This window comes from Leopardus geoffroyi, chromosome B3 (assembly GCF_018350155.1).
Source record: "Leopardus geoffroyi isolate Oge1 chromosome B3, O.geoffroyi_Oge1_pat1.0, whole genome shotgun sequence".
NCBI classification, from domain to species: domain Eukaryota; kingdom Metazoa; phylum Chordata; class Mammalia; order Carnivora; family Felidae; genus Leopardus; species Leopardus geoffroyi.
Genome location: NC_059337.1, coordinates 34,257,014 through 34,282,456, shown reverse-complemented (window position 1 = coordinate 34,282,456; position 25,443 = coordinate 34,257,014). Strand labels below are relative to the sequence as shown.

Sequence of the window (25,443 nt, the reverse complement as noted above, 5' to 3'; positions counted from 1 at the left end):
GATAGATTACCTGAAACTACAGCTTTAGCCTTTCTTATGCTGACGCATCTGGGGGGCGTGATTTAAAAGCTCATAAATACGATCTGTTTAAGGAAGGGGCTGGTGAAAATGAAGAATTTCAAGGTTCCACAAAAGAGGGTGAAGGATCAGTATTTATCTAACTGGTTTGCATGTCCTAAATATTTACATATACAAGAGCATGTTGTTCACGTGGTCACTTGGAAGCCATGTATCACATCTGCCCCTGCCTTACCTTTTGGTTTAAAGTTGCAAGAGGAGGGAAATTCTCTGCAAGCATAAGAATTATTCATCTGGCTGCCACCTGAATTATTGTTATGGAACACATTGAGTTTGACAGATAACCCTGTTCTTAGCCATCCTTCAAAAGAAGCATGAAGAGCCTTCATGTTTAAATATTTCAGCCAAATTTCTTCCTTCAGAGTATGCATAGAATACAGTGTCTTCATTTCCTAATGAAATGAATATTCATATTGGATGCGTCGATGGTTAGAAGGGAGACTAAGAAGGTATCCTTATTTGATTTCTTGGCCATTCTAGTACCAAGGAACAAACTCTTGGATTGAATAACGTTATCTTCTGTGGAGATAACTTTGTGGATGATGCTTTTCCTTGAGTCATAAATATTTCCCAGCTTGGTAAACCAATAGTTTCCATTCCCAGGACGACACGTGAGAAAAATAGTTACTATCTCAATGAATAATTTTGCACTGAGGAATTTGCTGTAAAAGAAAAGGTAGTGTTATAGATGTTCCCGACTCTGGGTGAATGCACACTGAATGATTGGAAAGAGGCAACATGGGAGAGCAGGAGAAGAAAGAGAAGCTACCGGAGATGTGGAATCAATTGTTAGTCCTTGTGAAAGAGCAGGCAACAGACTACAGGTAGGGCCCCCTTGGAAGGGTCTTAGGGAAAGCCAGAGAGCAGCCCCCAGTGATAGAGGCAATAAGAAGGAATTATCGCTATTTGATTTCTTCGTCATTCTAGCCATTGGTATATGTGACCCAGCGCCACAGGCCCTGTCCTTACAAGAAAGGTTTCCATTGGACTAGGAGACTATGCAACAGCAGAGGAAAGAGAGCCTGGGCGTTAGAGACAGAAAGCCTTTTCATTCGAACCCTCTATCACACCTCTGTGTGACCTTGTCTTCTCTGAGCTTCAATGAAATAGGGATAGTCAAGGTCATTAAACAGGCTACCATGTAGAAGATGCCTCGCGAGTGGTGAGTGCTCTCTTCGTGATCGCTGTCACTTATAACATGGGGCTCCCTACTGCCTGCCTCCCTGCAAACTGCTTGCATCCCTACCTGCATCTGTTTTCCACCCACAATTCCCGTAAGACTGGGCTCCAACATGCCCAAGCTGTAAGCTCCGTCCCTTGCTCTCTTTCTAAAATGAACATAACCCCTTTACGGTTCTTGAGGTTTTTCATAGCTGGTCTTTAACACAAGCCAGGAAAGACTAATAAAAGGAAACACATTAAAAAAAAAAAAAATAGAGGGATAACCAAGTTATAAGAAAATCTCTGAAAATCTTGATCACCGTTGTCCCAGAACGCCATGGAAAGGCAAATGACCGTAGCAGTTAACCTATTACAGCTGTGGCTTCAAACCCCGCCTGAGACTCGTGTGTAAATAGAAGTGAGGTTTCAGTGGACAGTGCAAACAGACCAGGCTTCTCTGTGAGTGTAGAAATGTGTGTGCCTTATGTGAGAGAAAGGATGCCTGCACGTGCCCAGGGACATCCCTGAGTGGGGCACACACGCCCTCAAGAAGGAAAACGTACTGACGTTTTTCCAGCCCCTACTACAAGCCTGTTCTGAACTAGGTGCCTTCATCTGCATGTTCTCAGTGAAACGTCACAAAAGATTTGACGATTATACCTTCATGGCTTTGTTTAAGGCTCAGAAAAATGATGTCACTTGCAGGTGTAGAGCGCATTGGGGATGCTCTTAGGCAAACAAACCTGTATGTGTCTAGAAGAAAAGACTTTTGGAGATGGGGAACATAGAAATTTTCATCCCAGGTTATGGAAATGGAAAGAATGGCAGCTTCAAGGAATCTAAACCAGGAACTCTAAAGGCAGGGAAATAGGCATAAAGCAGGTGTAGAACTTCAATAAATATGTGGGAGGGCCAGGAACGGAGAGAGGCTTAAATGTCCGCAAGTGAGCTCCAGATGCAAGGTCAGTAATCAGTGGTCCTCCTACCCACTCAGGGCTTCTCATCAGCCCTCCACCATCTCCTAGCTTCTCTCCTACTCCTCTTCCTTGTCCGTTTCTTCTCTCTCCAGCCCTGGAAGCAAAACCAGACTCCTCCTATTTAGCTGTATCTCAGTGTAGCCATTGTCTCTTGTTGCCTTGGTTTCTGCTGACCCCAGGCCTCAGGGTCCCACCCCCCACCGCCAAGCAGTTTATCCAAGATTTACACACTGACAGTTTGTTAAAAGGAGTTGCTATTCTGGCTGGTAGATAAAAGCGTCCTCGTGTGGTTATGGGGACATAATAAGCGCAAAGAAAAGAAGATGGACCATTTGAGGTGAGGAGACAGTAAAACCCTGCCTCAGGAGGAGCAGGAGGGCATCTGGAGTGTCATGAAAAGGAGTCCCTATCAGGAAGTCCTCTCTCTGCCATCTTAGGACTTGGGTCTCCTTCGGTGAGGCAAGGAGCTGGCGCCCCCAGAGCCTCTCCCGCCATCCAGCCCTGGGATTCTCAGGAGACCGTGTATGACTATGCACCTTACCTTCACCCTGGCCCCCATTACAAATCTCACAGAGAAAAGCTTTCTCAAGGTATTGTTTCTTTCCAGTTTGTAACCAAAAGGGTAATAGTGTTGCGCTGTCTTTGTTTTGCCTGGACGGGGCGTTGGCTGTCACTCGGGGGTTGGTGTGCACCTCGAGAAAAGTAGAAAGAGCATGAAGTAAACAAAAAGTGATCCAAAAGCCAAATAATCCCAGATTGCACAGGAATCGCCTAAGGATGCTACTCAAACACAGATTCCAATTCAGGTAAGCCTGGGATGGGGGCCATGATTTGTAACAAGTTCTCAGATGATCCTAGGCTGCCGGTACACGGACCACACTTTGAGTGACAAGTAACAACGGTCTAGAAAGGATCAACTAATGTTTATTATTCTTGATTTTTTTTTTTTAATTAAGACAGAGGAGGAAAAAAATAAACTTTGGAAGGATTTCCATCCAGACAGCTCCAATGAAAATGTTTACGGTGCTAGAAGAAAGTTCCAATGAAAGAGAGAGAATTAATATGACTGAATCCAATGAGGAAATCAATGACCACCAAGATGTACACCTCAATCCTTGCTCTAAGATGATTCCTTCAAAGGCCTGCCTCCCCCTCTCCCCCCAAGTAAGGCTTCTGCCCGAAACAGGCAACACTGCTGTTCTCCCAGGACCTAGAAGTCTCCCCTACTCTACCTTTAATGGAGCATCCTTCTTCGGTCCATAGGGCATTACTTCAATGTAGCTTGGTGTGACTTTGCCCTTCATTCTAATTCCCTCTCCCCATCCAGGCCCCCCCTTACCTCTGTGCCCATCCAAATGTAGCTGTCTTTGTGCTTCTCAGCCTCTAGTCTCCCCATGTCTCCCGAATGCCTGTGTCTGCTAAGCATCTCCTGAAAACCGTGTTTCCGTGTGCTGTTCCCTGACTCCACAGTCCTGGGACTCAAGCCCCCTAATGTTCAGTATAGCCAGCCTTTTCCCTCTTCATCTCCCCACCCCAACCAACTAACCAGCCAGTCTTCTCAGCCATCCCTGGACACCCAAAAAGCCCATTAACTCCCAAAGTTTAACACATTTACACAGATTTCTAAGCATTTTCCTTGAACAATGCGAAAGTAAAAGGCCTGATGAGTTCACTCACATTTTTCAATGCTCCACAAAAATGTTTGGGAAAGTGAAAGTCGTATCTTAACAACAGTAAATATGCAATCCGCCTGAGTTGCTGAGCCCACCCTTCTGGTGTTCCCCAACTATCATTCTTTAAATGTTTAACCACGTTTTCCTGTCCCTAAACTAGCTGCTTAGGTGAGTACCCTTTTACGAAGGCCTGTAGGTGCCATCTTGTGGAGAAAAATGCAAACAGGCACGTTTGGAGAGAAGCTGTGTGTCAAGGAAAGGACAAGAATGTGAGCATGAGTCTCCCTTATTGCCTTCTGGTGGGTCACTGGATTCACCCACAGTCCTCTGAGGGCCTTCTGGTTGGACCCACATCTGCAGACTCAGGCTGAGCCCAGGAGGGGCCGTGTAAATGTGGCCAAGGTGCAAACAGCCTCCATCCTGGGGCACATTCGTCAACCCAACTCACGGTTGCCTTTTTGCTAATACTTGATTCCAGAACTTCACCATATAGAATATAGACTGTGTCTTCTCCTTTCTGCAGGAAACTTCCTTGTCCTGACCCCTCGGCTGCTAAAACCACAGCACCTAACAGACCTCTCCCACATGGTATGAGCCCCTCCTGGGGCCCTATAGAGTTTCCAAACAATCCGACCAAGTATTTTAAACAGAATTCTCTTTACATTTTTTTAACTGTATTTATTTTTGAGAGAGAATGTGAGTGAGCATGAGTGGGGTAGGGGCAGAGAAAGAGAAAGAGGGTGAGAGAACTCCAAGCAGTCTCTGCACTGTCAGTGTAGAGCCCAACACAGGGGCTTGATCTTGAGATCAAGAGTCAGATGCTTAACCAACTGAGCCACCCAGAAACAGAATTCTCTTTCAATAGAGAATTCACCAGAGAGCCTTACATTTTAAGAGTAAAATGGAGGTCCAGAGGTTTCTACGATTCTATACAAAATATATATATATACCTAATTTTACAATAAAGCGGTTATCATTGTCATAATTCATTCATGCCCCCTCCCCCCATTTTAAGCCATCAGGGAGGAAAACCATGAAAGTAAAGCATGGGAATTTGAGGGTTTGGAATATCCCCCCTCTCCAGGGAGAGACAACCCTGGTGGCAAGGAGGGTGGTAATTCTCTTACGCCGTGAGAAATGTTTCCCTCTCGCGGCTTCTTTCATCAGATTTGTAAGCATTGTTGCAGTTGACCTTCATCCAATTTTATCCTATAAGAGTGCCAGCATTTTCTTCCAGTTAAGTCGCTTGGTAAGGTGCTATTCTCTAATGAAATAGGATGAGGTACTGAAAAGCGACAACCATAAGCTTGATTAAAACCAGATCGCTAGTTTCACAACTGTCTTCGTTAGGGAAGCCAAAATACCTTTCATCCCGTGGACCATTTCTTCTCTTCAAATGAATGACATTGTCAGTTTGTTTCCCATTGGTTGCTGTTTCCAATTTAATTTTGTCTACGTATAGAAAATTCCTCTGACTTGAGACATGGCAGGATTCCTCACATCAGGGCTGTAACTCCTTTTTTTTTCCCGAAACATTTTAGCACCAGAAGATACCTTAGAGATGATCCAGTTAAGAGAGAAAATTGGTCCTGTTGTTTTGATCTCCTGATGCCTCAGCCAGCTGCTCTTTCATTCAACAAACACTTACTAAGTGCCTACTGTATACTAGACACTGTGTTCTTTCTGGAACATAATCTTGTCCGTACTGAAGTTAGACCAAATGGCAAGCTTAAAGAGCCCTAGCCTACTGGTTAGTTGATGGTGGTGAGGAAATGTTGTTGTTGTTGTTGTTGCTGTTGTTGTTTTAACTGGATAATTAAGTATTCTTTGCTCATTAGCTTCTCTGACATTGACAGAGTGCTGTTTTTGCACTTTCTTGGAGCTGCCGTTGTTCTAATGCTTTCTGGGGGAACTGTCATGTTCGTCCCTGGTATCCCATGAGCTGAAGATTACGCTACAGCAGTGATTCTCAATTGGAGGTCATTTGAGGACATTTGGCAACATCTAGATACATTTTCATTTGTCGTGCTGAGGAGAGGGTGTCACATGTCACCAACCATCCTACAGTGCAGAAGATAGCCCCCACAACCAGGAACCATCTGGCCCAAAATGTCCCTAGAGCCATGGTTGAGAAACCATGGCCGTGAGCAAGAAGGTAAGGAAGTGACGTGTTGAACTTCCAAACCTGGCCTCATTTTATATATTGGAGTTCAGCATTTCTGCATGAGGTTTTGTTTAAAAAGTATGTGTTTTTTTTTTCCCTTAAAAAACTCTTGTTGAAGACTACTGAGGTAGAAGATGACAACTCTTTGCCTTATGTTTTAGGGTTGAAACATATTGGAACAAGTCAAGTGGGCAGCGTATAGAAAGCAGGTGAGGGCAATCAGAGGTTTATCTGGAAGCCTCAGCCTGAGCCTCAGTCTTGCCCTCCCACCAGTATATACTATGTTGAATGACGGGATCACATCTGCCTTCTAGTTTAGTCCAGAGGTTGGCATTTTTTCTGTAAAGCACCAGACCGCAAATATCTTGGGTGCTGTGGACCATACTATCTCTGTCGCAACTACTCAACCCCACTGTTACAGCACAAAAGCAGCCTAGACAGTAGGCAAGCAAATGGGCGTGTTTGTGTTCCAGCAAATCTTTGTTTACGAAAATGGGTCATGGGCCAGATTTGGCCTGCGAACTGTCATTTGCCAACCCTGATGTAGACCGTAAGAACTGTGTGTGTTTTACCTTCATGTCTCCCTGCCTAACACCCTATTGGCACATAGTAGGGGTTGCCTCAGAAAATATTTCCCAAACTATGTTGAGGGTCAATCATGTAGGTGCAAGTACGAGCAGATTTTAATGAGAATAATGGCTGGAAAAAGATCCATCCAGTATTTCCTAGAGAATTTGTGTATGTTGTTTCACTGTTTTCCTGTGTTGGACATGCAGGACTCTTCCGATTGTTTCTTATTAATAATAATGACTGTGATGAGTTCCTTCATACATGAAGTGTTGGCCTCATTTATCATTTCCTTGGCATAAATTCCTAGAAGAAGAAATAGGATCAAACAGTATATATTGCTAAATTGCTTTCCAGGAAGGTGGTATCGATGTGCATTCCTAACGTAATCAGAGGGAGGGATTTATCATTATGCAAAGGATTTCTTTCAACAGAATGTCATGAATAGAAGTTTTGGCATCCATATGTATTTCCACGAATTAGCTTACTGCAAACAAAAGCAAATTGGTGTTAGCTACTAATCATTTTAATAATAACGTTCTCCCACACTGTTGTGACAGCGTGATGATTAAGGCGCGTTGTGCTATCTGTCCGTGTCATCTAGCCAACCAGTGGAGGTTACCCTATCGGGTGTGTTTATTGAGCACACATAGAAACATCTGCTTCCCATTAGGGCATCAGAAGCTCCCCTATCTGCACGCCAGGCACCAGCCTGCCCTGCCGTGATGTACGGAGGCCTCCTCCCTGTGAACTCCACCACCAGATATGTCATCCAGATCGCTCATTTCCCTCAGGAAACTTCATTTAGGTTAATTTCGGCACACAACTGGGGGCAATTCTTGAGCAATTTCTTCTGTGACGGCTTGCAACGCGTAAAATTCTCCTACAACATGTTGCAAAACTCACTAGAAGAATACTAAGGGTATTTGTCCAGTGGTCCAGTTGTCTTTGTCACAGCAAGAAATGTCTCTTCTGAACTGCAGTACATAGTGAGAAAAAAACATGAAATAAAGGTAGATCAAGGAGCAGATGTTCATCCTGTCCGTTTTCACGAGGTGCTGTTGGCGCGGTAAGGGTGAAGGGGCCCAGCAACGTGCCTTACCTTTACGGTGAACGCTGGCCTTTCCTCAGCTCTTTGGATGTCTCTGAATCTCTCCAAATGAAGAAGAGAGTATCTGTGACTGAGAAGTAATAGAGAGCATTGTAGAAATAGGAGTGGGTCTGTGGTTATACGATGGTGGAATTTACTTCAAAGTGGATGGATTCCAGATGAAACCAGTATATACGGACCGTAATTAACAAAACCCATGCTGCCAGGCACCTTCTTGTCTACCTGCTTAGGTCCTCCCAACATTGCCGTTGGGTAGACACCGTACCAACCCCAGCCACAGAAAAAGAACCAGAGGCTCAGGATGGCTAACTGGTGCGTCCAAAGATCAGCGCTCCTAAGAGGCAGAGCCAACACAAAACCCGGGTCCACAGACTCCAGTGCCCTTTTTTTTTTTTTAAGCACCTAGTGATAGCACTTTGGTAGCGCCTCTGAGTTTGGAAACAGAGACCAGTGCATTAAGTCATCCCCATCAGAGACCAGCTGACCAGCTTCCTAAAGTGCGAGCCAGAATTCAGGCCCAATTCACTTGTGGGCATCGTCCCCTGAAAGACCCGGACGGTGGTGGAGATGTTTTCAGTGCTGAGCCCAGAAGGAAGTGACCATGAAGCCCTGAGGAAACAGGGTGTCACCTGTAGTTCTTGGCGTCTCTCTTGTGTGGCTACACGCTTCACCGAAGCCAACCTGTAGGCCATTTGGACGTCTGGCAGGAGAAGAGGTTACAACCTTCCCTCCCATGTCTAGATTCCTGCAGAGTGGCTGTGCTGCATAGGAAATCTGGCATCTGGGGGTGGCATTCATGGGACTGTGGAGAACATCTCAATATGATATCTGTTTCACAAGATAAAATGGCATTTAGTCTGTGTCTGTTGTTGTCTGAAGCCCACTGTGGCTGTGTAATTTGTAATTTTCTTGTTGGTCCTCCCGCTCTAATTGGGCTAGGGGCTAAGGATTCATGTGATGTCTGTCCTCATCTTTGGTGGCTCTCATTCATTCTTGAAATGTCCTCTACACCCCATTTAGAAGAGAGAGACGGGCTAGGCTGCCTGTTCTCCTCACTCTGGGACCCTCTCCACAACACCAAAGTTATCATCTGAGAAACAAATCTGAGCATGGCCCTCCCTTTCTCGACACCCAGGGGTTGCTTGTTGATGCCATCGGATAAAATTCTAATTCTTCATCCTGGCAAACAAGATTCTTAAACCATTCAGCTGAATTCTCCAGCCTGATTTCATGCCTCCCAGCAACCCTACACTTGAGCCCTGTTGTTCTGTGAACATGCTTTCCTACCTCTCTGCCTTTGTATGAAGTGCTCCCTTTACTGGAATCCCCCGTGAGGAGGAGCTCAGTCTGGCACAAACCGGGCCCAGGGACGGCAGAAATGGAAAGGGAGGAGAGTGAGATTTTGCTGGACAGGGCAAGGACTGTGTGCTGACCAACATTTCTATCCATCGTCCCCATCAGTGACAATCAGAGGCATGTCCTTAATTTGGTTGGAATCTTGCTTTGGCAATGTGGCATTTTGCTTGTTTCTTTTTTTTTTTTTTTTTTTTTTTTTTCTTTCTCAAAGCAAAGGAGAACCCAAGGGGTCAAAGATGGAAATCATGCATGGAAAACATTTTCCTTATTTTTCTGCTAAAATGTGCATGGGGCAGGGGCAAGAAATATTTGAGGGAGGAGAAATACACAGCAAACATGGCATTTTGAGAGGTTAATTGGATGTGGATGAACATATTGAGATGATGTTCTGTTATTGTCAGAAATAATGTTTTACAGAGAAGCTATTTGTGAAGAGAGACCAGTTATTATTGATGGACTAATGTGCACTCAGGAATATGGAAGTAATAATGCAGAGGTACAGTGTCTACAGAAAGATGTCAATCAAACGTGATGTTGGAGGGGATCGCCTGAAAACCTTCTGATTTGACTCTGCATATAGGATTTGACCTGTAGGGCCCATATGAACAGACCCAGGGTTATTTCACAAAATCACAAGTGGATTTTGGATGGTTTGCCGACCACTTTGCCCCCCTGGGATGGGGTCTGATGATTGCTCTTTAGAATTCAAAGACCCAACACAAGCCTGTGATTCTGCAAACATGTGTCTCAAGTTTTAGAGTACCATTCTGATTTCAAGTACCGTTCCCTATCCCCATAACCCAGTGAATGAATCCTGTCATCACAGCACTTCATTGTCCAGCTGTCGTCTGCTCACTTCCATCTGCCCGTAGAAATGTGACAGAATTTTTTGCTCCAACCACATCTTAGATGCAGGAAGCATGATCATGAGCCCCGGAAGTAGGAAAAGACTGTATAAAGGTAATGATCTTGCACTTTGTTCCAAGTGCAAAATAAAATGGCCCCAACAGAAACATGAACAGGGAGGGGAAAGATAAAGCAAAAGAAATCTTTGAGTCATGGGAAGATCATCGTCTAGCTCGCTGGTGTCTCTGGCCTTTGCCTCCTTCCCCGCTTTCCCCTAGGAAAAATGCTTCGGGGGAGCCAAGCCAAATCCTGCTGCTCAAGTCTTCAGAGCCACAGTGACCAGCAGAGACCCAGATCTCGACCAATTTGACCTAATGCCCTAAGACGCTAAGCCTGCGAGTACCACTTCTCAGGGTACTTTGCTAAGCATTTATACGGTCTGTCATTTAGAACACAAGACTTGGGGACAAACCCCAATTTTCGGTGCAATACTTACCATGGAGCCAAAGAACTTTGTATAGAAATCCCAGATGATCTCTCCCCTCTGAGTCCCATAGGGGGATGGCTGTGCAGGACAACTTCACTGTCCAGCCAGTATAAATAAGTGACCGGCCCCCACACCCTCCCTGTTCCTTCTCTCTGCGTAATTTTCTCCTTATAATTTGCCACCACCAAGCGTACTGTTTGATTTGCTTGTCTTGTCTACTGTCTGGGGCCTGCACCCCGCCCCTAGAGTGTACATTTCATACATTTCTTGCCCAGAGTCGGTGCTTTGTGACTATCCATCGAGTGCGGGAAGAATGAACTTGCTCACCTGCAGGGGCTGAATGGGGGCAGGAGGGAGGTCAGTTCGAGACCCAGTAATAGATCTTCCATCGCCCCCCCGCCCCGTCTCCCCTCGCACTCCTGTTACATGCTACAAGAGTCTTTTGTTTTCTACCTCTCCACAGAGCATTGGCTGTGACGACTACTTAGGCTCCGACAAAGTTGTGGACAAATGCGGGGTGTGTGGAGGCGATAACACAGGCTGTCAGGTTGTGTCAGGCGTGTTCAAGCATGCCCTCACGAGCCTGGGCTACCACCGAGTTGTCGAGATTCCCCAAGGAGCCACCAAAATCAACATCACCGAGATGTACAAGAGCAACAACTATTTGGGTAAGCTTGGTCTTTTTCCGGAGGAAACCCTCTGTCGCTACCAGATGATTCGTTCCTTCCCAGGATCGTGACACAGCAGTGTCCAGAGGTCCGTAGACACGTAGAAGGTGCCACTGGGGCACGCCAAAGCACCACTTGGCCTCCCCCTTGAAATGAGAAGCGTAGGTGGAGAAAATTTTAAAAGTCCTTGCAAATAAATATTTAATACCTACACATTTAAGCCAGCCTTTGTTCCTTCCAAGAGCAACGTGGTTATGAAACAGGTGATGGACTAAATGGTTTCTCTGAGATGGGGGAGGCTCTATAAAAAGCCAGGGTATGTGCCAGTCTTTGTTCTGTTGGGAGTTCAAGGTGGCCAGGGGCCATTGATGACCCTGTCTGGAGCTTCGTTCCCTACAAGTCTAAAGTAAAACCATTTTTTCTCTTCTTTCTGCTTCATCTGCCTGAGGCAGCAGGATGTGTAAAGCATGTGTGTATCTTCTTAACAGCTGCAGTCATTTTGGTCAATGTCATCACTATCAAGAAGCCGTTTTAACCCATTGTCCTGCTGAAAGTTAGATCTTTGTTGATACTTCCTCCTGGGTTTCTGGCTGATTGCATTTTACACAAAGCCAATCAGGCCATACAAATTAATTTTTACCAATTTTAGGTAAGCATGTGCAGATTAGCCAACAAAATAACACAAGGAAAGCAATTCCTGAAAGTCATTTCACGAAGGCAATATTCATTTTCATTTTTTAATTATGTCTTTCACTTAAATGGCACAGACAGTGTGTGCCAGGCACCATTCTTAGTGTTTTGCCTCTACTAAATTATTGAACCCTCTCAACAACCCTAGGGATAGGAGCAGTTCCTATCCCCATTTTATAGATAAGGAAATGAGCACAGAGAGATTATGTAACTTGCCAACATCACCCAGCAAGGATGAGGTAGAGCTGAGATTCGAACCCAAGCAGTCTATCTCCAAGCAGAGCAGTCTATCAAGATATAATACCCATGAGCAGTTCTCAGAGTTCTTCTGGTACACCATTGGCCATGCAGCAGTCAGTGGTTGCAGCAGTTGAGAGAGGTGTTTAATTTTGCAAATCTCAAGTACCAGGAACACCCCCGAAGATAAATCCAGACCCAACAACTCCAAATGCCACAGCTCTTCTCTCTGCACCCAGGAAAATGCAACTGAAATTAGCTTCACCTGGATTTATTGGCAGGAGGAGGAAGGAATGGCAGGTGAGACCCTGAGACAAATCCAGTTAAAGTGGAGAGCTGACCCATTGGCTCTGGCAAGCCCAGAAGCCACCAAAGTGACAATAAGCCCAGTTTTCCCAATGAGTGGTTTGTGTGTTATTTTTAGTTATGAGAAGATAGTCCTTGTGTGTGTTTACTCCTTTTTTTTTTTTTTTTTTTTTTTGAATATTAGAACATCACATCTCCATAAACATCCCATCTTCTAGAGTGGAAAATGTTCTTCAGGGGATTAGTTGAAGCGTCATTGGGTACAAATGCACCAGAAAACAATGCCACAATGCCACTTTTCATGAGCGTTGTGTTGTTTTTAGTAAATTCTCATTGCTCAAATTAGTCCTGTTCGGGACACAGTTTTTAAGTTGTGCCCTCTGAAGAGAAAACCCTGGGTGAATATCCACTGGATGTCTGAATGGAAACTGCTCTCGGAGCCTCGGTGTTTGCATCTAGAGTATGGGAAGAAGAATCTTGACCTTGTAAGTTTTCAGGACAATTAATGGCGTAACAGATATTCAGAACCCAGCAGAACCCTATCACTTACTAGCCACTGACCAATGTTCGTTCCCTTTCCTTTGTCTCCGAGACCTTTTTAGTACATCAGAGCTTCGTGGAATCAAAATTCCCTCTCCCCCTAAAAAAGGCTCAATGAAAGGGTGATGATTCAGAAAGTCAAATTCAACCTTGTATGCCCAGAGAGCAGTTGGGTGCATGAGAAATCCAGAGTCCTTTGCCAATATTATAGGATGGCATGTGGGCAAAGGAGGGAGAATGGAAACAGAAGAACAGGCCACAGAGAAAGGAGGTTCCAGAGGTGATGAATGGGACCTTCTGTCTGCAGCACTGAAACTACGTGCAATGCTTTTTTTTCCCTCCTTTTTTCTTATGTTTATTGACGTGTAATTCATGTATCGTAAAATTCAACCTTTTAAAATGTACAGTGGTTCGGATGGTATTTTTCTGATCACAAGTATTCTCTTTAGCTATCCCACCTATCCTGCTAAATCTCCTATTCTGTCAGGCCTGTATAGTTTAAAAGTTAAATTGCATGGGATTGCCTGAGATTGTGTAGAAGCCATTAGAACACAGGTGTCTCTCGCTATTTTTGAACTGTTCAACGACTGTGTTTTACATTACACATTTTCAAACACTTAAACGTTTTTTGAAGAGATATGTGGTGGGTTTCTCTACAATTTTCCAGGTAATGGTGAAGGTTTTGGTTTTCTTACTGTGTGATTCCTGGCTAGGAAAACTATTTTGTGTAAAAATGTGACTTGATGCACAAAATTGATTTGGCTGTTCGTGTACAGCTGTTCTGTAGAATTGGCAATAGAGAGGGAAGGAATAGTTCAAATTTGTGTCATTGCTTTCAAACCATGCACAGCTTTTCAAAGTTTTTCAGTTGCCCTGTTTCTCAGAATTACCTTTAGTTATTTGTGATGCAAATCAAACTTTTTCTTGTGAAACACTTGGTGTTTTTTTTTTTTTTTTCCAACGTTTATTTATTTTTTTGGGACAGAGAGAGACAGAGGATGAACGGGGGAGGGGCAGAGAGAGGGAGACACAGAATCGGAAACAGGCTCCAGGCTCTGAGCCATCAGCCCAGAGCCCGACGCGGGGCTCGAACTCACGGACCGCGAGATAGTGACCTGGCTGAAGTCGGACGCTTAACCGACTGCGCCACCCAGGCGCCCCAACACTTGGTGTTTTTTAATGACTAACTCTCCAAACTTGATAGAAATGGAAAATAGCTTTCTATGAAAACAGAAGGACTTATATTATTACTGCTGGAAAAGATGGTCTTATCACCTCATTTTAAAAGGTTTTTAATTTTAAAACCCTTAATACATAAGTGCCTTTTCTAGGCCAGTCGCTTAGTTAATGATAACAGTCGTGCTATATGTATGGTAAGTACCAGAGTCTCCAAGCATTTTGACGTACGTGGCCTTCTGATTTTTAAAATTGGGCATTCTTTACTTTGCTTGCTTCGAGAAAGATCTAGAATTACTGAAGATGCAATGATAGAGTGAGGATGTGAAAATTGAAATTTAAAAATCAAAACTACATATGCAGAAGAAGGAAGCATACATCCCCCAAATCTTGGCTGATATGTAAATAGTAATGGTGCATTCAACCAGTCGCTGAGTTTATGGCTGAATTTGGTGCATTCAACCAGACGCTGAGTTTGGTTTTTTCCATCAAGAACTGGACCCGCTAGGGGCACCCGGGTGGCTCAGTCAGTTGAGCATCCAACTTCGGCTCAGGTCATGATCTCACAGTCCATGAGTTCGAGCCCCGCATCGGGCTCTGCTCTGACAGCCCGGAGCTTGGAACCTGCTTCAGGTTCTGTGTCTCCCTCTCTCTATGTCCTCCCCTGCTCATTCTCTGTCTCTCTGTCTCTCTGTCTCTCTCTCTCTCTCAAAAATAAATAAACATTAAAATAAATTAAAAAAAAAAAAAAAAGAGCTGGTCCTGCTAGGATGCAGACTCCGAAGGCCAGAGCTCTAGCCCTGGTCCTGCCATAACCCACAGGGGACAGACCCACCTGGAGCTGGGGCAACAGGCCAGCTCAGCACTTTGTGACAGCCACTATTTCTCTGGGCAAAGCTGGAGAAACTGTGACCTTTAATGATACACAGATTTCAGGAGATAGACCCTTCGTCTCATTTTAGATTGGAAACCAATGAATTTCTGCAGAACTGAGCTCCACTTTTATTTTTAAGTTTATTTATTTCTTTTTTTTTTTTTTTTTCAACGTTTATTCATCCTTGGGACAGAGAGAGACAGAGCATGAACGGGGGAGGGGCAGAGAGAGAGGGAGACACAGAATCGGAAACAGGCTCCAGGCTCTGAGCCATCAGCCCAGAGCCCGACGCGGGGCTCGAACTCACGGACCGCGAGATCGTGACCTGGCTGAAGTCGGACGTTTAACCGACTGCGCCACCCAGGCGCCCCGATTTCTTTTGAGATTTAGAGAGGAGGGAGGGAGCGGCAGAGAGAGGGGGAGAGAGAATCCCAAGCAAGCGCAAAGCCTGATGTGGGGCTCAGATTCTCAAACTGTGAGATCATGACCTGAGCTGAAACCAAGAGTCGGACACTTAACCAACTGAGCTACCCAGGCGTCCCAAGCTCCATTTTTTAGTGTTTATTTGAATTTGTCCACATGCTCCAAAATATATACTATTTGGTGCATTGTAGATTCCTAGATGATAGATAGATATAGATAATAGATAGATAGATAGATATCTTTTTTTTAATGGAAAAGGCTTTGGAATCCATGGATCTGCTAAAGGCAATCTATTGTGCTTTTGCATGAGAGTTATTCTGAACCCTGCTCTTTGGAAATAAAAAGTTAAACCTAATTTTATTAAAGTGATTGACATTTTATATTACTTACCTCTTCCTTAGTAATAAGATGTTGTAAAACTATTCTACCTGAAATATCAAAGTTTGGCTAGTGCAGCTAGCTCAGCTTACTAATGTCATTATGTAACAGTTCAGAAATCAGACATAAAAGCATACCAAGCAAAATTGATTCTACAGGACATGTTCTACCTGCCAACATGCTACATGTCATAGAGACGGAGACTTGGAAGAAATTTGTTAAAGGTCTGTAAGCTTTAAAAAAATAAATTGGCAATACCTTTACTTTTAAGCATGTTTTCTTAAAAGTTTTAAACAATAATAATAATCACCAGCGTTTAAAACATCAAGTATCATGGATCGTCTGTAGGTTGCAAACCTTTCATTTATTAGCTGAGCTGCTCTCTATATGGGAAACGTTGGAGTATTTAAATAACAGAATGTCTTACATCCGTATGATAGTTAATCCCAAAGATCTGTCACATGCATTGTAAAAATTTTGAACAATACAGATGATATAGAGCAAAAAGATGAGATTCCTTCTTTGTGCCAACCCCATACTGGGTCCGCTGCCTTCAGGTGTTAATTAAGACACATAAATGACCACCCTTACCAGCTCTGTGTGTATCAGTCCTTTGTGGAAGTACAAAAAAAATATATCTTCTAAAAGTGGTGTTATTATGCATACTTTCTGCAATTTGCTTTTTTATTTTAGTATTATATCATGATACCTTTTCATATTACTACATAAAGCTAATTCATTATTTTCTGAGTGCAGAGTATTCCATACAACAGATGTAACGTAATCTAGTTCAGCAGTTCCCTATTGAGGGATGTTTAAATTGTCTCATTTTCTAATATTGCAAATAATACATTTGATTTGTGGTTCAAGATGGCAGACTGAGTTCATGAGGGTTCTTTTGCCGCCTTCCTCCCAAGATTCCATCAAAATGATACGAAAGGAATAAGACAGGATATAACCTACAACCACCAAGAAAAGAAGAGGGGGGGGCATCTGTGAAATGATTTTAACAAATTTCTGGAACACATTTCTGAAAGCAGATGGAAGAATGTTCTCTAATAGAGCAGAGGAAATCATAGCCTTGGTAGCTGAGGGGATAATAATGAGGAGGGGCCAGCCCGTATGCAGAGCCCAGCAGCCTCCGGGTCTGGGGGCAGCAGATAAAATGCAGGGTGGGAGAAGAGAATGGAACTGAAAAATGGAGGAATATATGAACGGGCACCCCACCCCCACACCCCGGCACGCACATTCAGAATGCTGGCCTCAACCTCCTCATCCAAAAGCTGATGGGAACTAGAACGTGGCTGTGAGGATTGGTGCCCCCAAGACCTCAGTAACCATTGTGGAATGGGAGGAAGAAGCAACTGAATGACCGGTGTCCCATTTTTTCACCCACTAAAATTTGGCCTGTTGACAAGCTCTGCCAGTGTATACAGAATTCTCAAGCAGCCTTCCCATTGCTTTCATCTTAAACATCAATAGACAATAACATAAGTGGACAACCAAGGATCAGTAGACATTTTTTTAAGCCTATACCATGAAAGAAAAGCCAAGATATATAACTTAAAAGTTGTTTCTAGAAGAAAAAGAGCAAATTCTTGGAGAAGAAAACTTAAATAAAGGTCTTCTTACAAGTAATGCTTCCATGACTATCCTAATAGGTATATCCTTTCATACTTATGTAAATATTTCTGTAGGATAGATTCCTAGAAATAGAATTTGTAGGTCAAATGGAATGAACACTGAGAGAGAAAGTAAGATTCCTCTACAAAGTGGTTGTACCAATTTGTACCCCCACCAAAAGTGCCTTTCTCCAAACCCGGACCAACCCAAAATATTATGAATGTACTTATTAGCTTTTACTATATCTTTTTATTTGCATTTTCCTGACCACTCATTTTTATTGTGATTTGTACTCCTGTGAATATTCTATTTTTAAATTGTGTTTGTGGTTTTCTTACTGGTTTTAAGAACTCATATAAGTTATGGATAGTAACCATCATCTGCTCATATACATATTAGTCTTTATCTTGTGTTTCAACTGTGCTTATCATATCTATTATTCTGTGGAGAAAAATTTTAATCTTTTTTTTGTCAAACATGTCAATCTTTTTTTTTTTATGGCTTGTGGGGTTTGTTTTACTTGGGAAGACTTGCCCACCTCCCACATTATAAAATTAGTCTCTAGTATTTTCTTCTATTATTTTTATACTCATTTTGTATATTTAAATACTGATTTGTGTAAATTAATTTTTGTGTGTGGTATGAGGTAGGGTTGTCACAATGCTATTTATTAAATTTTCCCCACTAATTTGAAATGCCACCTCTACCATATATTAAATTCAAATATATGTAGGTATTCTTGTGGGTTCTTGATTCAAGTCCACTGATCTATTTGTCTCTTCCTGTTTTGGTACCATATCGTTTTCATTACTGTAGTTTTAGGTTTTATTCTTTTGTAGGTCAACTTTCTTCTCCCTAATTCCCTACCCAAACACTTTGCTCTTTTCCTAAATTTCCTTGGGTATTTTTGTACATTTTTTCTACATGTACTTCAAAATTGTCAAAATCCATAAAACTTCTGCTTCTCAAGTGAGATTGCAATGCATTTATGGATTAATTTGAAGAATAAAAGAAATGGCTTCATAACATTGACTTTTTTTTTAATGTTTGTTTATTTGTGAGAGAGAGAGAGAGAGAGAGAGACAGAGCTTGAGCAGGGGAGGAGCAGAGAGAGAGAGGGAGACTCAGAATCCGAAGCAGGCTCCAGGCTCTGAGCTGTCAGCACAGAGCCCCACGTGGGGCTCAAACCCACGAACTGCGAGATCATGCCCTGAGCCGAAGTCAGATGCTTAACCAACTAAGCCACCCAGGAGCCCCCTACGTTGACTCTTTTGAGTCAGGAGTATAGCATATCTTCCCATTTTGTGTTCTTTCATAAAATTTCTTTATCTAGAGTTTGCATAGGTTTTATTAGGTTTATTCCTAGGTATTTTATAGTTTTTGCTAATATAGTATAAGATCTTTCCACTGTATTTCTAGTTAGTCATGCCAGCATGTATCAAATCATGTATTTATTTTCTACCTGGACATCTTGCTAGACTCCTTTAACAATTCTAATAGTTTTTCACTTATTTAACCTGGATTTTTCTAGGTGGAAAATCTTGACATCTATAGATAATAATAATAATGTTATCTTCTTTTTTTTTTTTAATTTTTTTTTTCAACGTTTATTTTATTTTTGGGACAGAGAGAGACAGAGCATGAACGGGGGAGGGGCAGAGAGAGAGGGAGACACAGAATCGGAAACAGGCTCCAGGCTCTGAGCCATCAGCCCAGAGCCTGACGCGGGGCTCGAACTCCCGGACCGCGAGATCGTGACCTGGCTGAAGTCGGACGCTTAACCGACTGCGCCACCCAGGCACCCCATAATGTTATCTTCTAATGCATATTCTACCTCTTATTCTCTTGTCTTGTGGTACTTAACAGCTTAAACCTCTAAAAAATTTTGGACTAATCCAGAAGTTTGGAATAATAATGTCAGTGGGTTGGTTTTTTTTTTTTTTTGTCTTGTTCCAACATTGGGAATGCTTCTAATAGACGTTTGCAGAGTTCTCTGATATGTAACTTTTATCAGAGTAAGGAGTTTTCTTTCTGTAACCAGCTTTTAACAATTTTTATTAGAACCTGCTCTTGTTTTTTCTTTTCCCCAGTGTCTGATTATTCTTATTTCTCAATTTATATTTATGAAGTTCGTGGATATTTTCTTATTAAGTGCATTTCCTCCAGTTACTGCAGTGGCTCCCCCAAATTCACTTATTGAAATCCTAACCCCCAAGGTGGAGGTTTTAGGAGATGTGGCCTTTGGGTGGTGAGTAGGTCATGAGAGCAAAGCCCTCATGAATGGGATTAGCATCCTTATAAAAGAGGCCCCAGAGAGATCCCTGACCCCTTCTGCCATGAGAGGTTATAGGGAAAAGACAGCCATCTAGGAAGCAGAATCCTTTGTCTTACACTTCCTAGCCTCCAGAGCTGTGAGAAGTAAATGTCTGTTGTTCACAGGCCACCTGGTCTGTGGTATTTTGTTATAGCAGCTCGAGTGGACTAAGTGACTTGAATCTGTCTCTACAACAGGCCGTTCCTTCAAATGGAGCAGAGGCACTCTGGTGTCAGCGTGCTGTCTGACAGGCCTCCTCTGAGTGTGTATCGGCAGGGGGCAGACAAGGAGTAGACAGACAACCAATGTCTCTTGGAGATACGCAAGGATTCAATAGGATAATAAACATGAACCATCTACCTTTAACCTACCTTATACCAAGTCTCAAGTTTTCCTTATAATGGCTCAACAGGAAACAGCCTTCTCTTCCACGCCACTGCTAGAGGCTTCCAGGATTATCCAAGCTCGAGTATAACATTTTGTATCTTTCTTCTTAGACATCCAAAGTCTACCTGATCTCACTTGATTGCTCTAGCTGTGTCCCCATGGCTTCTGTGTCCCTGTTTCTCTGGTTCCTTTTCCCCACAGAGCAAAGAGGGAAACGAATGGATGTGTGTGTTCCGTCTCTCCCCTGTGCTGACCTCATTCTAACCAGAAAATGGCTTCTCTGAGGTCCACATCTGTAACTACGGGCTTACCGCTCCCGCCCCGGACTACATCCTGCGCTCTGAGTGCATTTTTCTGCTCTGCTCCTGTCCGCCTTCCGGTTCTTGGCTTTGTCTTCCATGTGTAGCCCACCACTGCCCACTGAAACTGCCCTTTGCAGAGCCACCATTCCAGCTGGGATGCTCCTGGACAAGTTCCTGAACTTTTCTGAGATTCCCTTTACTCACAGGTTAATTAGGAAAACAATTGTAGTTTCACGGAGCTGTTGACTTTAAGTGAGATGTAGGTAAAATACCTACCATCTTAGAGGTGTTCAAAAACTGTTTGTTCCCTAATCTTATTAAATCAGTAGTTCTCATCCTGGCTGCACACTGGAATCCTAGGAGGTATGCTGTCTGAGGCCTATTTGAAATATGCCAATGGCTGGCTCTTACCTCCCAATTTAATTGGCCTGGGGCACAGCTTGGGCATCAGAATTTTTAAGTTCCCTAGGTGATTCCCATGTCCTTGCAGGCTAAAAGACCTGTTCCGTGTTACACTGGATCTCAACTAGGAGCTATTTTGTTCCCCCAATCCAAAGAGAGGCCAGGGGTGCTGCTGAACATCCTACAATGCACAGGACAGCCCCTACACAAAGAACTGTCCAGCCCCGAATGTCAGTGGTGCTGAGAGGAGAACCCCTGGCCTGTGTGCTCACTCAGATCCCTTTGGGGCTAAAATTTCATGGGTCAGTTATTTAAGAATGATGTCTAAATAATAATAATAAATGTCAAAGGTGCTACTGGGATGACAATTCTACCTACCAGTAAGTTTGCATTGATCAACTCACTATGAATTCTTAGTTTCAATCTAAGCCCCTTCCTTCCATCTCCCTTCAATATTTCACCCAGTCTGTTGGCCATGGGCCCCTGAGTTGCATGCAACCCCAGCAACAGAAATCCCGGCTTAGAGCACCTTCCTGCGGGCTGTCTTTCCGGCATTCAGAACCCTTGCTTGCTTTCTTAATACATGGCAAAAGAATAAAAGACCAAGAAAAGGAACAGCAAAGAGTTAGATTTTTCTTGAAGTCCCGTAAGACCTTGATTGTATCTCCAGTTTGGCACTTGCCATGTTTTACTGTAATTTATGCGTGTGTTCTCCCCAGTTAGGCTGTGTACTCTTTGAAGACATTCCAGCCTTAGACATTCCTTCTCTCAAGTACCCTTTGTGTGCTTACAACCGTGCTGAGTGGTGACATACAGAAATCAAGGTTCTCCTGAGACTACACATGTGCTGTGCAGCCTGTTTCAGGGGCCTGTGCTCAGACACCGTTAGCCTACCTTCATCACGAGACCTCCTTCGTGGCACTTGAGTCCTATGTTTCGCTCCTAGGCTGTTGGAATCCTGGGGCCACCTTCTTTGTGTCACACAGCACTTACACAACTGGAGAAGGGGGGGTGGGGTGTTGTATCAGCACCTGCATTTATAGCTGAGGACGCTGAGCCCAGCGTGGTTGAGGGACCTGCCGAGGTGAACAATTTATGAGTGGCTGAGTCAGGCATTGTCCCTGCTCGTGGCCGTTGGCAAGAAAAATGTGGCCAGGGGATGAGACGTAGGGGAGAAACTGTGCCTTCTCCCTTCTCCCCAGCAGTAGAAGAAAGATATATTCAAACTCCATGCAGCGTTTTTGTCCCCTCCACACTGTTCCGTGCCTCCCCCCACTACTACTTCCTGCTTGATGAAAGTCATCAGGCCTGCCCTCACCAAGAGCCCACGGGCTGGGTTGCCATAGTTATGCCTTAGTCACTAGACTTTCACCATCTGCCTCAGCAGAGCTCTTCTGAAACCAGCATCTAAAAGAACAGCCACCTCTTAAAAAGAGTAGAATATTTTGGAGACATGAAACATCCCGGTTTTCTTTCTTCTTTTTGAATTGTAGTAAAGCATATATAACATACAACTTTTCGCTTTAATGATTTTTAAACATTTAATTGGGCGACGGTGAATACATTCATGCTACTGTGCAACTATCACCACTATCCATTTCCAGAACTGTTTCATCATCCCAAAAGCTGTACCTAAGAAACCATAATGCCCCATTCCCCCCTATCCTAAATCCCTGGTAACCTCTCCTCTCCTTTCTGTCTCATGAATTTGCCTATTCTAGGCACCTCATACAAGTGGCATCATACAATAATTGTCCTTCTGTGTCTGGATTATTTCTCTTAGCATAAGGTTCTCAAGGTCCATCCATGTTGGATGGCGTCAGAAACTTGTACCTTTTATGTATAATATCACATTTGTTTATCCACTCATCTGTTCATGGATGGTTGGGTTATTTCCACCTTTTGGCTATTGTGTACAGGTAACTGAGAGTCCCTGCTCTCAGTTCTTTGGGGGTATATATCCCGGAGCGGAATTGCTGGGTCGTACGATAATTCTGTGTTTAACTTTTGAGGAACTTCCAGACTGCTTTCCACAGTGGCAGCACCATTTTCTGTCCCCACCAGCCATGCACACGGGTTCCAGCTTCTCCACATCCTTGCCAACACATCAAGCGTGTCTTTAAGAGTATTTAAGCAGATGGTAAGACATGCCTCTGTGGTCTGCGTTCGGGCATAAGAACAAGATGCTGAGACGGGCTTGTGACCCTCCTCAGTTACCTTCTGCACGTAATGGCAGCCCCGGGAGACGGTCAGACGGCAAACACCACGTCATGGCTGGATGTTCCTCGTTAGTGACAGCATGAAAAGGCTGTCACCGAGTGTTTGATTTTTGTTATTTGGACTCAGCTCTGACCTTTTCTTCAGCAGCAAGCATTTATGATTCCTGTCCAAAACCAAATCTTTGCAAACAAAGATCCTGTGCAATCTTGCTGTGATTTGGGAAGACGCTGTTGTTGGTTTTAGCCCTCCCGGACTTCATTTTGCATCACACCCTTCCACCTGGCGTCTGACAGCTCGCATCCGTTTGATTTCGAAAGGCTCTGATGTCCTTGTGTCTGTTTACGTGGACTTTCTTTTCACTTCTGTAGTCACTCTGCCTTGAAAAGCTTTCAGATACGGTGGAATAAGATGAAATCAACTGCCCCTTATGCTCATTATTGTTTCTCATCTTCTGCTTTTTAGGTAGCACCTAGTTGCCTGGAAATGTAAGCGTGAGTGTGCCTGTTTGTCCTTAGACTTGCCTTTTGTTTTATGGGGAATAGTTAAGCTGTGATTGGGTTTTTTTTTTTCCTTCTAATTGCATCATCTGTCGCAGACATGTGCGGAGCACCCACACCTGCTTTTCTGTACCTAATGGGATGCTTTCCTCAAATGCAGGAAACAGCTGCTGAGTGGGGGCTGGGTCTTGGATTTTTATGGAAGTGATTTGACAGCCCTGTCCCTGTAGGGAGAATAGGATTCTCTCCCAGCCCACTCTGGGCAGCAACACCTCTGGAGAAGATCGTCTGCAGGGCTGTTAATCGCTCCCAGGTCTCTTCCCTAGATCGGGGCAATAACTCAGAACCCATTGTCTGTGAGTCTGGCGTGGATAATGTCATCCCAAATCTCCCCATTCCCTAACCCACTTGGAAGTGCCGCTAAGCCTTCCCTCTCTGAATCAAAGTCTGGCTTTCCGCCGTGTGTTAGATCGCTGAGCCTCCAAGTTAGGGAATTAATACAAGATAAGGAAGACATATCTAAGGTTTTAAACAACCTTTATTCAATATATGACTCAAAGTGAAGGGATAGCTGAGAAAAACAGTAACCTTGAGGCTTTCTTGCCCAGGAGCTCCAGGCCACCCATCCTGGCCGCTCCAGGTTCATACCATCTTTTGGGATGTCCCTTATCTTCTCTTGAGGGTTAGAGCTTCGGAAATGGGAAATCTGCCTTCCGGGACCGTCCCCTCCTCTCTCCGGGTCTCGCCTTCCCACAGGAGAAGCTGAACATCTTTTTTCCCTTTTGTCACCAAGCAGATCTCCAGTGAGAGCTGCTCTTCCTTTTGCTAACAAATCCCTGAAGGGGTGTGCTTCGAAGGCAAGCCTCTTTCCTCCTTCCCCTCCGGGTTGCCCCTACTACCTCTCCTCCAGCTGTTTCAACCAGGCATCAACAGCTCTTAGAAGAACTTTCCACCTCTCCTAATCCTGCTCTACCCTTTTCCCAAGCCAGACACTTGGATTCAAAGTCATATAAAGGCCAGTATGAAAAAGATCTCCTGCTTCTGTCTGAGTTCTAAGTCCATATTCATGTCCTTCCTCGGAAAAGACACTTGCACATAGGCCCCCCAGCCTCCCACCCCATCCTCTTTTGTGGCCTGGCAGTCACACTTATATTTATTGTGCTTTGGGAGCCTAATTTACTGATCTCCTCAATCAGTAAAACTAGTAGTTGTAGAATCTGATTAGGTCAAACACTGCTCTTTATCTGACTCAATACTCATGCAAAATAGTTAAAACATTTCAGCAAATATCTATAAGCACCTACTGTGCGCAGTGCATCGCAGAGACATAAAGTTGAACGGTGCACGGCCCCTGCCCCACAGGCATTTGTAAGCCATTTGAGAATCCTTTGATGATTTTGGTAAGACACCCAGCAGTATGGGAGTACGAAGGATAGACAAATCACTTCTAACAGTATACTCTGAGGAGCATGAGGAGGTGGTGTTTAAACTGGGCTTTTAGAGCAGGGGTTTGCAACCTGCTTTTAGAAGGAGCCACCTGGTAAATATTCTAGGCTTCACGGGCCATTTGGTCATGACTGCGTCTACTCTGCTGTCCTAGTGAAGAAAGCACCATGGGCAGTATGTGAATGAATGGGTGTGGCTGTGCTCCAGTGAAACTTGATTTACAAAAAAAAGGCAGCCACCAAGTTCGACCCCCATGCCGTAGTTGGCCAACCCCTGTTTTATAGGATGGATAAGATTTTATCAGAAAAAAATAGGAGAAAGAATATTCCAGTCCAAAGAAGCCACATGAGCCACAGAGAAGGAGGAAATGTGAGGCATGTCTGAACATGGCATCTTATAAGAAAGTGAGGGCAGCCTTGACTTTTGAGGCTACAGCTAGCTATAGGATAAGGCTATGGAAGACCTTTCATTCCAAACTCCATCCTTCGGATGGATCTTTGGGCAGTAGTCAGCCACTGAAGATGCTGGACAGGAGGAATG

General features: G+C 43.9%; 1 protein-coding gene across 4 annotated transcripts in view; it reads left to right on the top strand.

Annotated features, from left to right (window-relative positions):
• THSD4 (thrombospondin type 1 domain containing 4) overlaps positions 1–25,443 on the top strand; it is a 578,933-nt gene that overhangs the window by 463,899 nt on the left and 89,591 nt on the right. For all 4 annotated transcript variants that reach the window (XM_045449229.1, XM_045449231.1, XM_045449230.1 and 1 more), the window contains one exon: positions 10,884–11,088. In XM_045449229.1, coding sequence (XP_045305185.1) covers positions 10,884–11,088 — 205 coding nt within the window. The remainder of the gene's footprint in view (positions 1–10,883; positions 11,089–25,443) is intronic.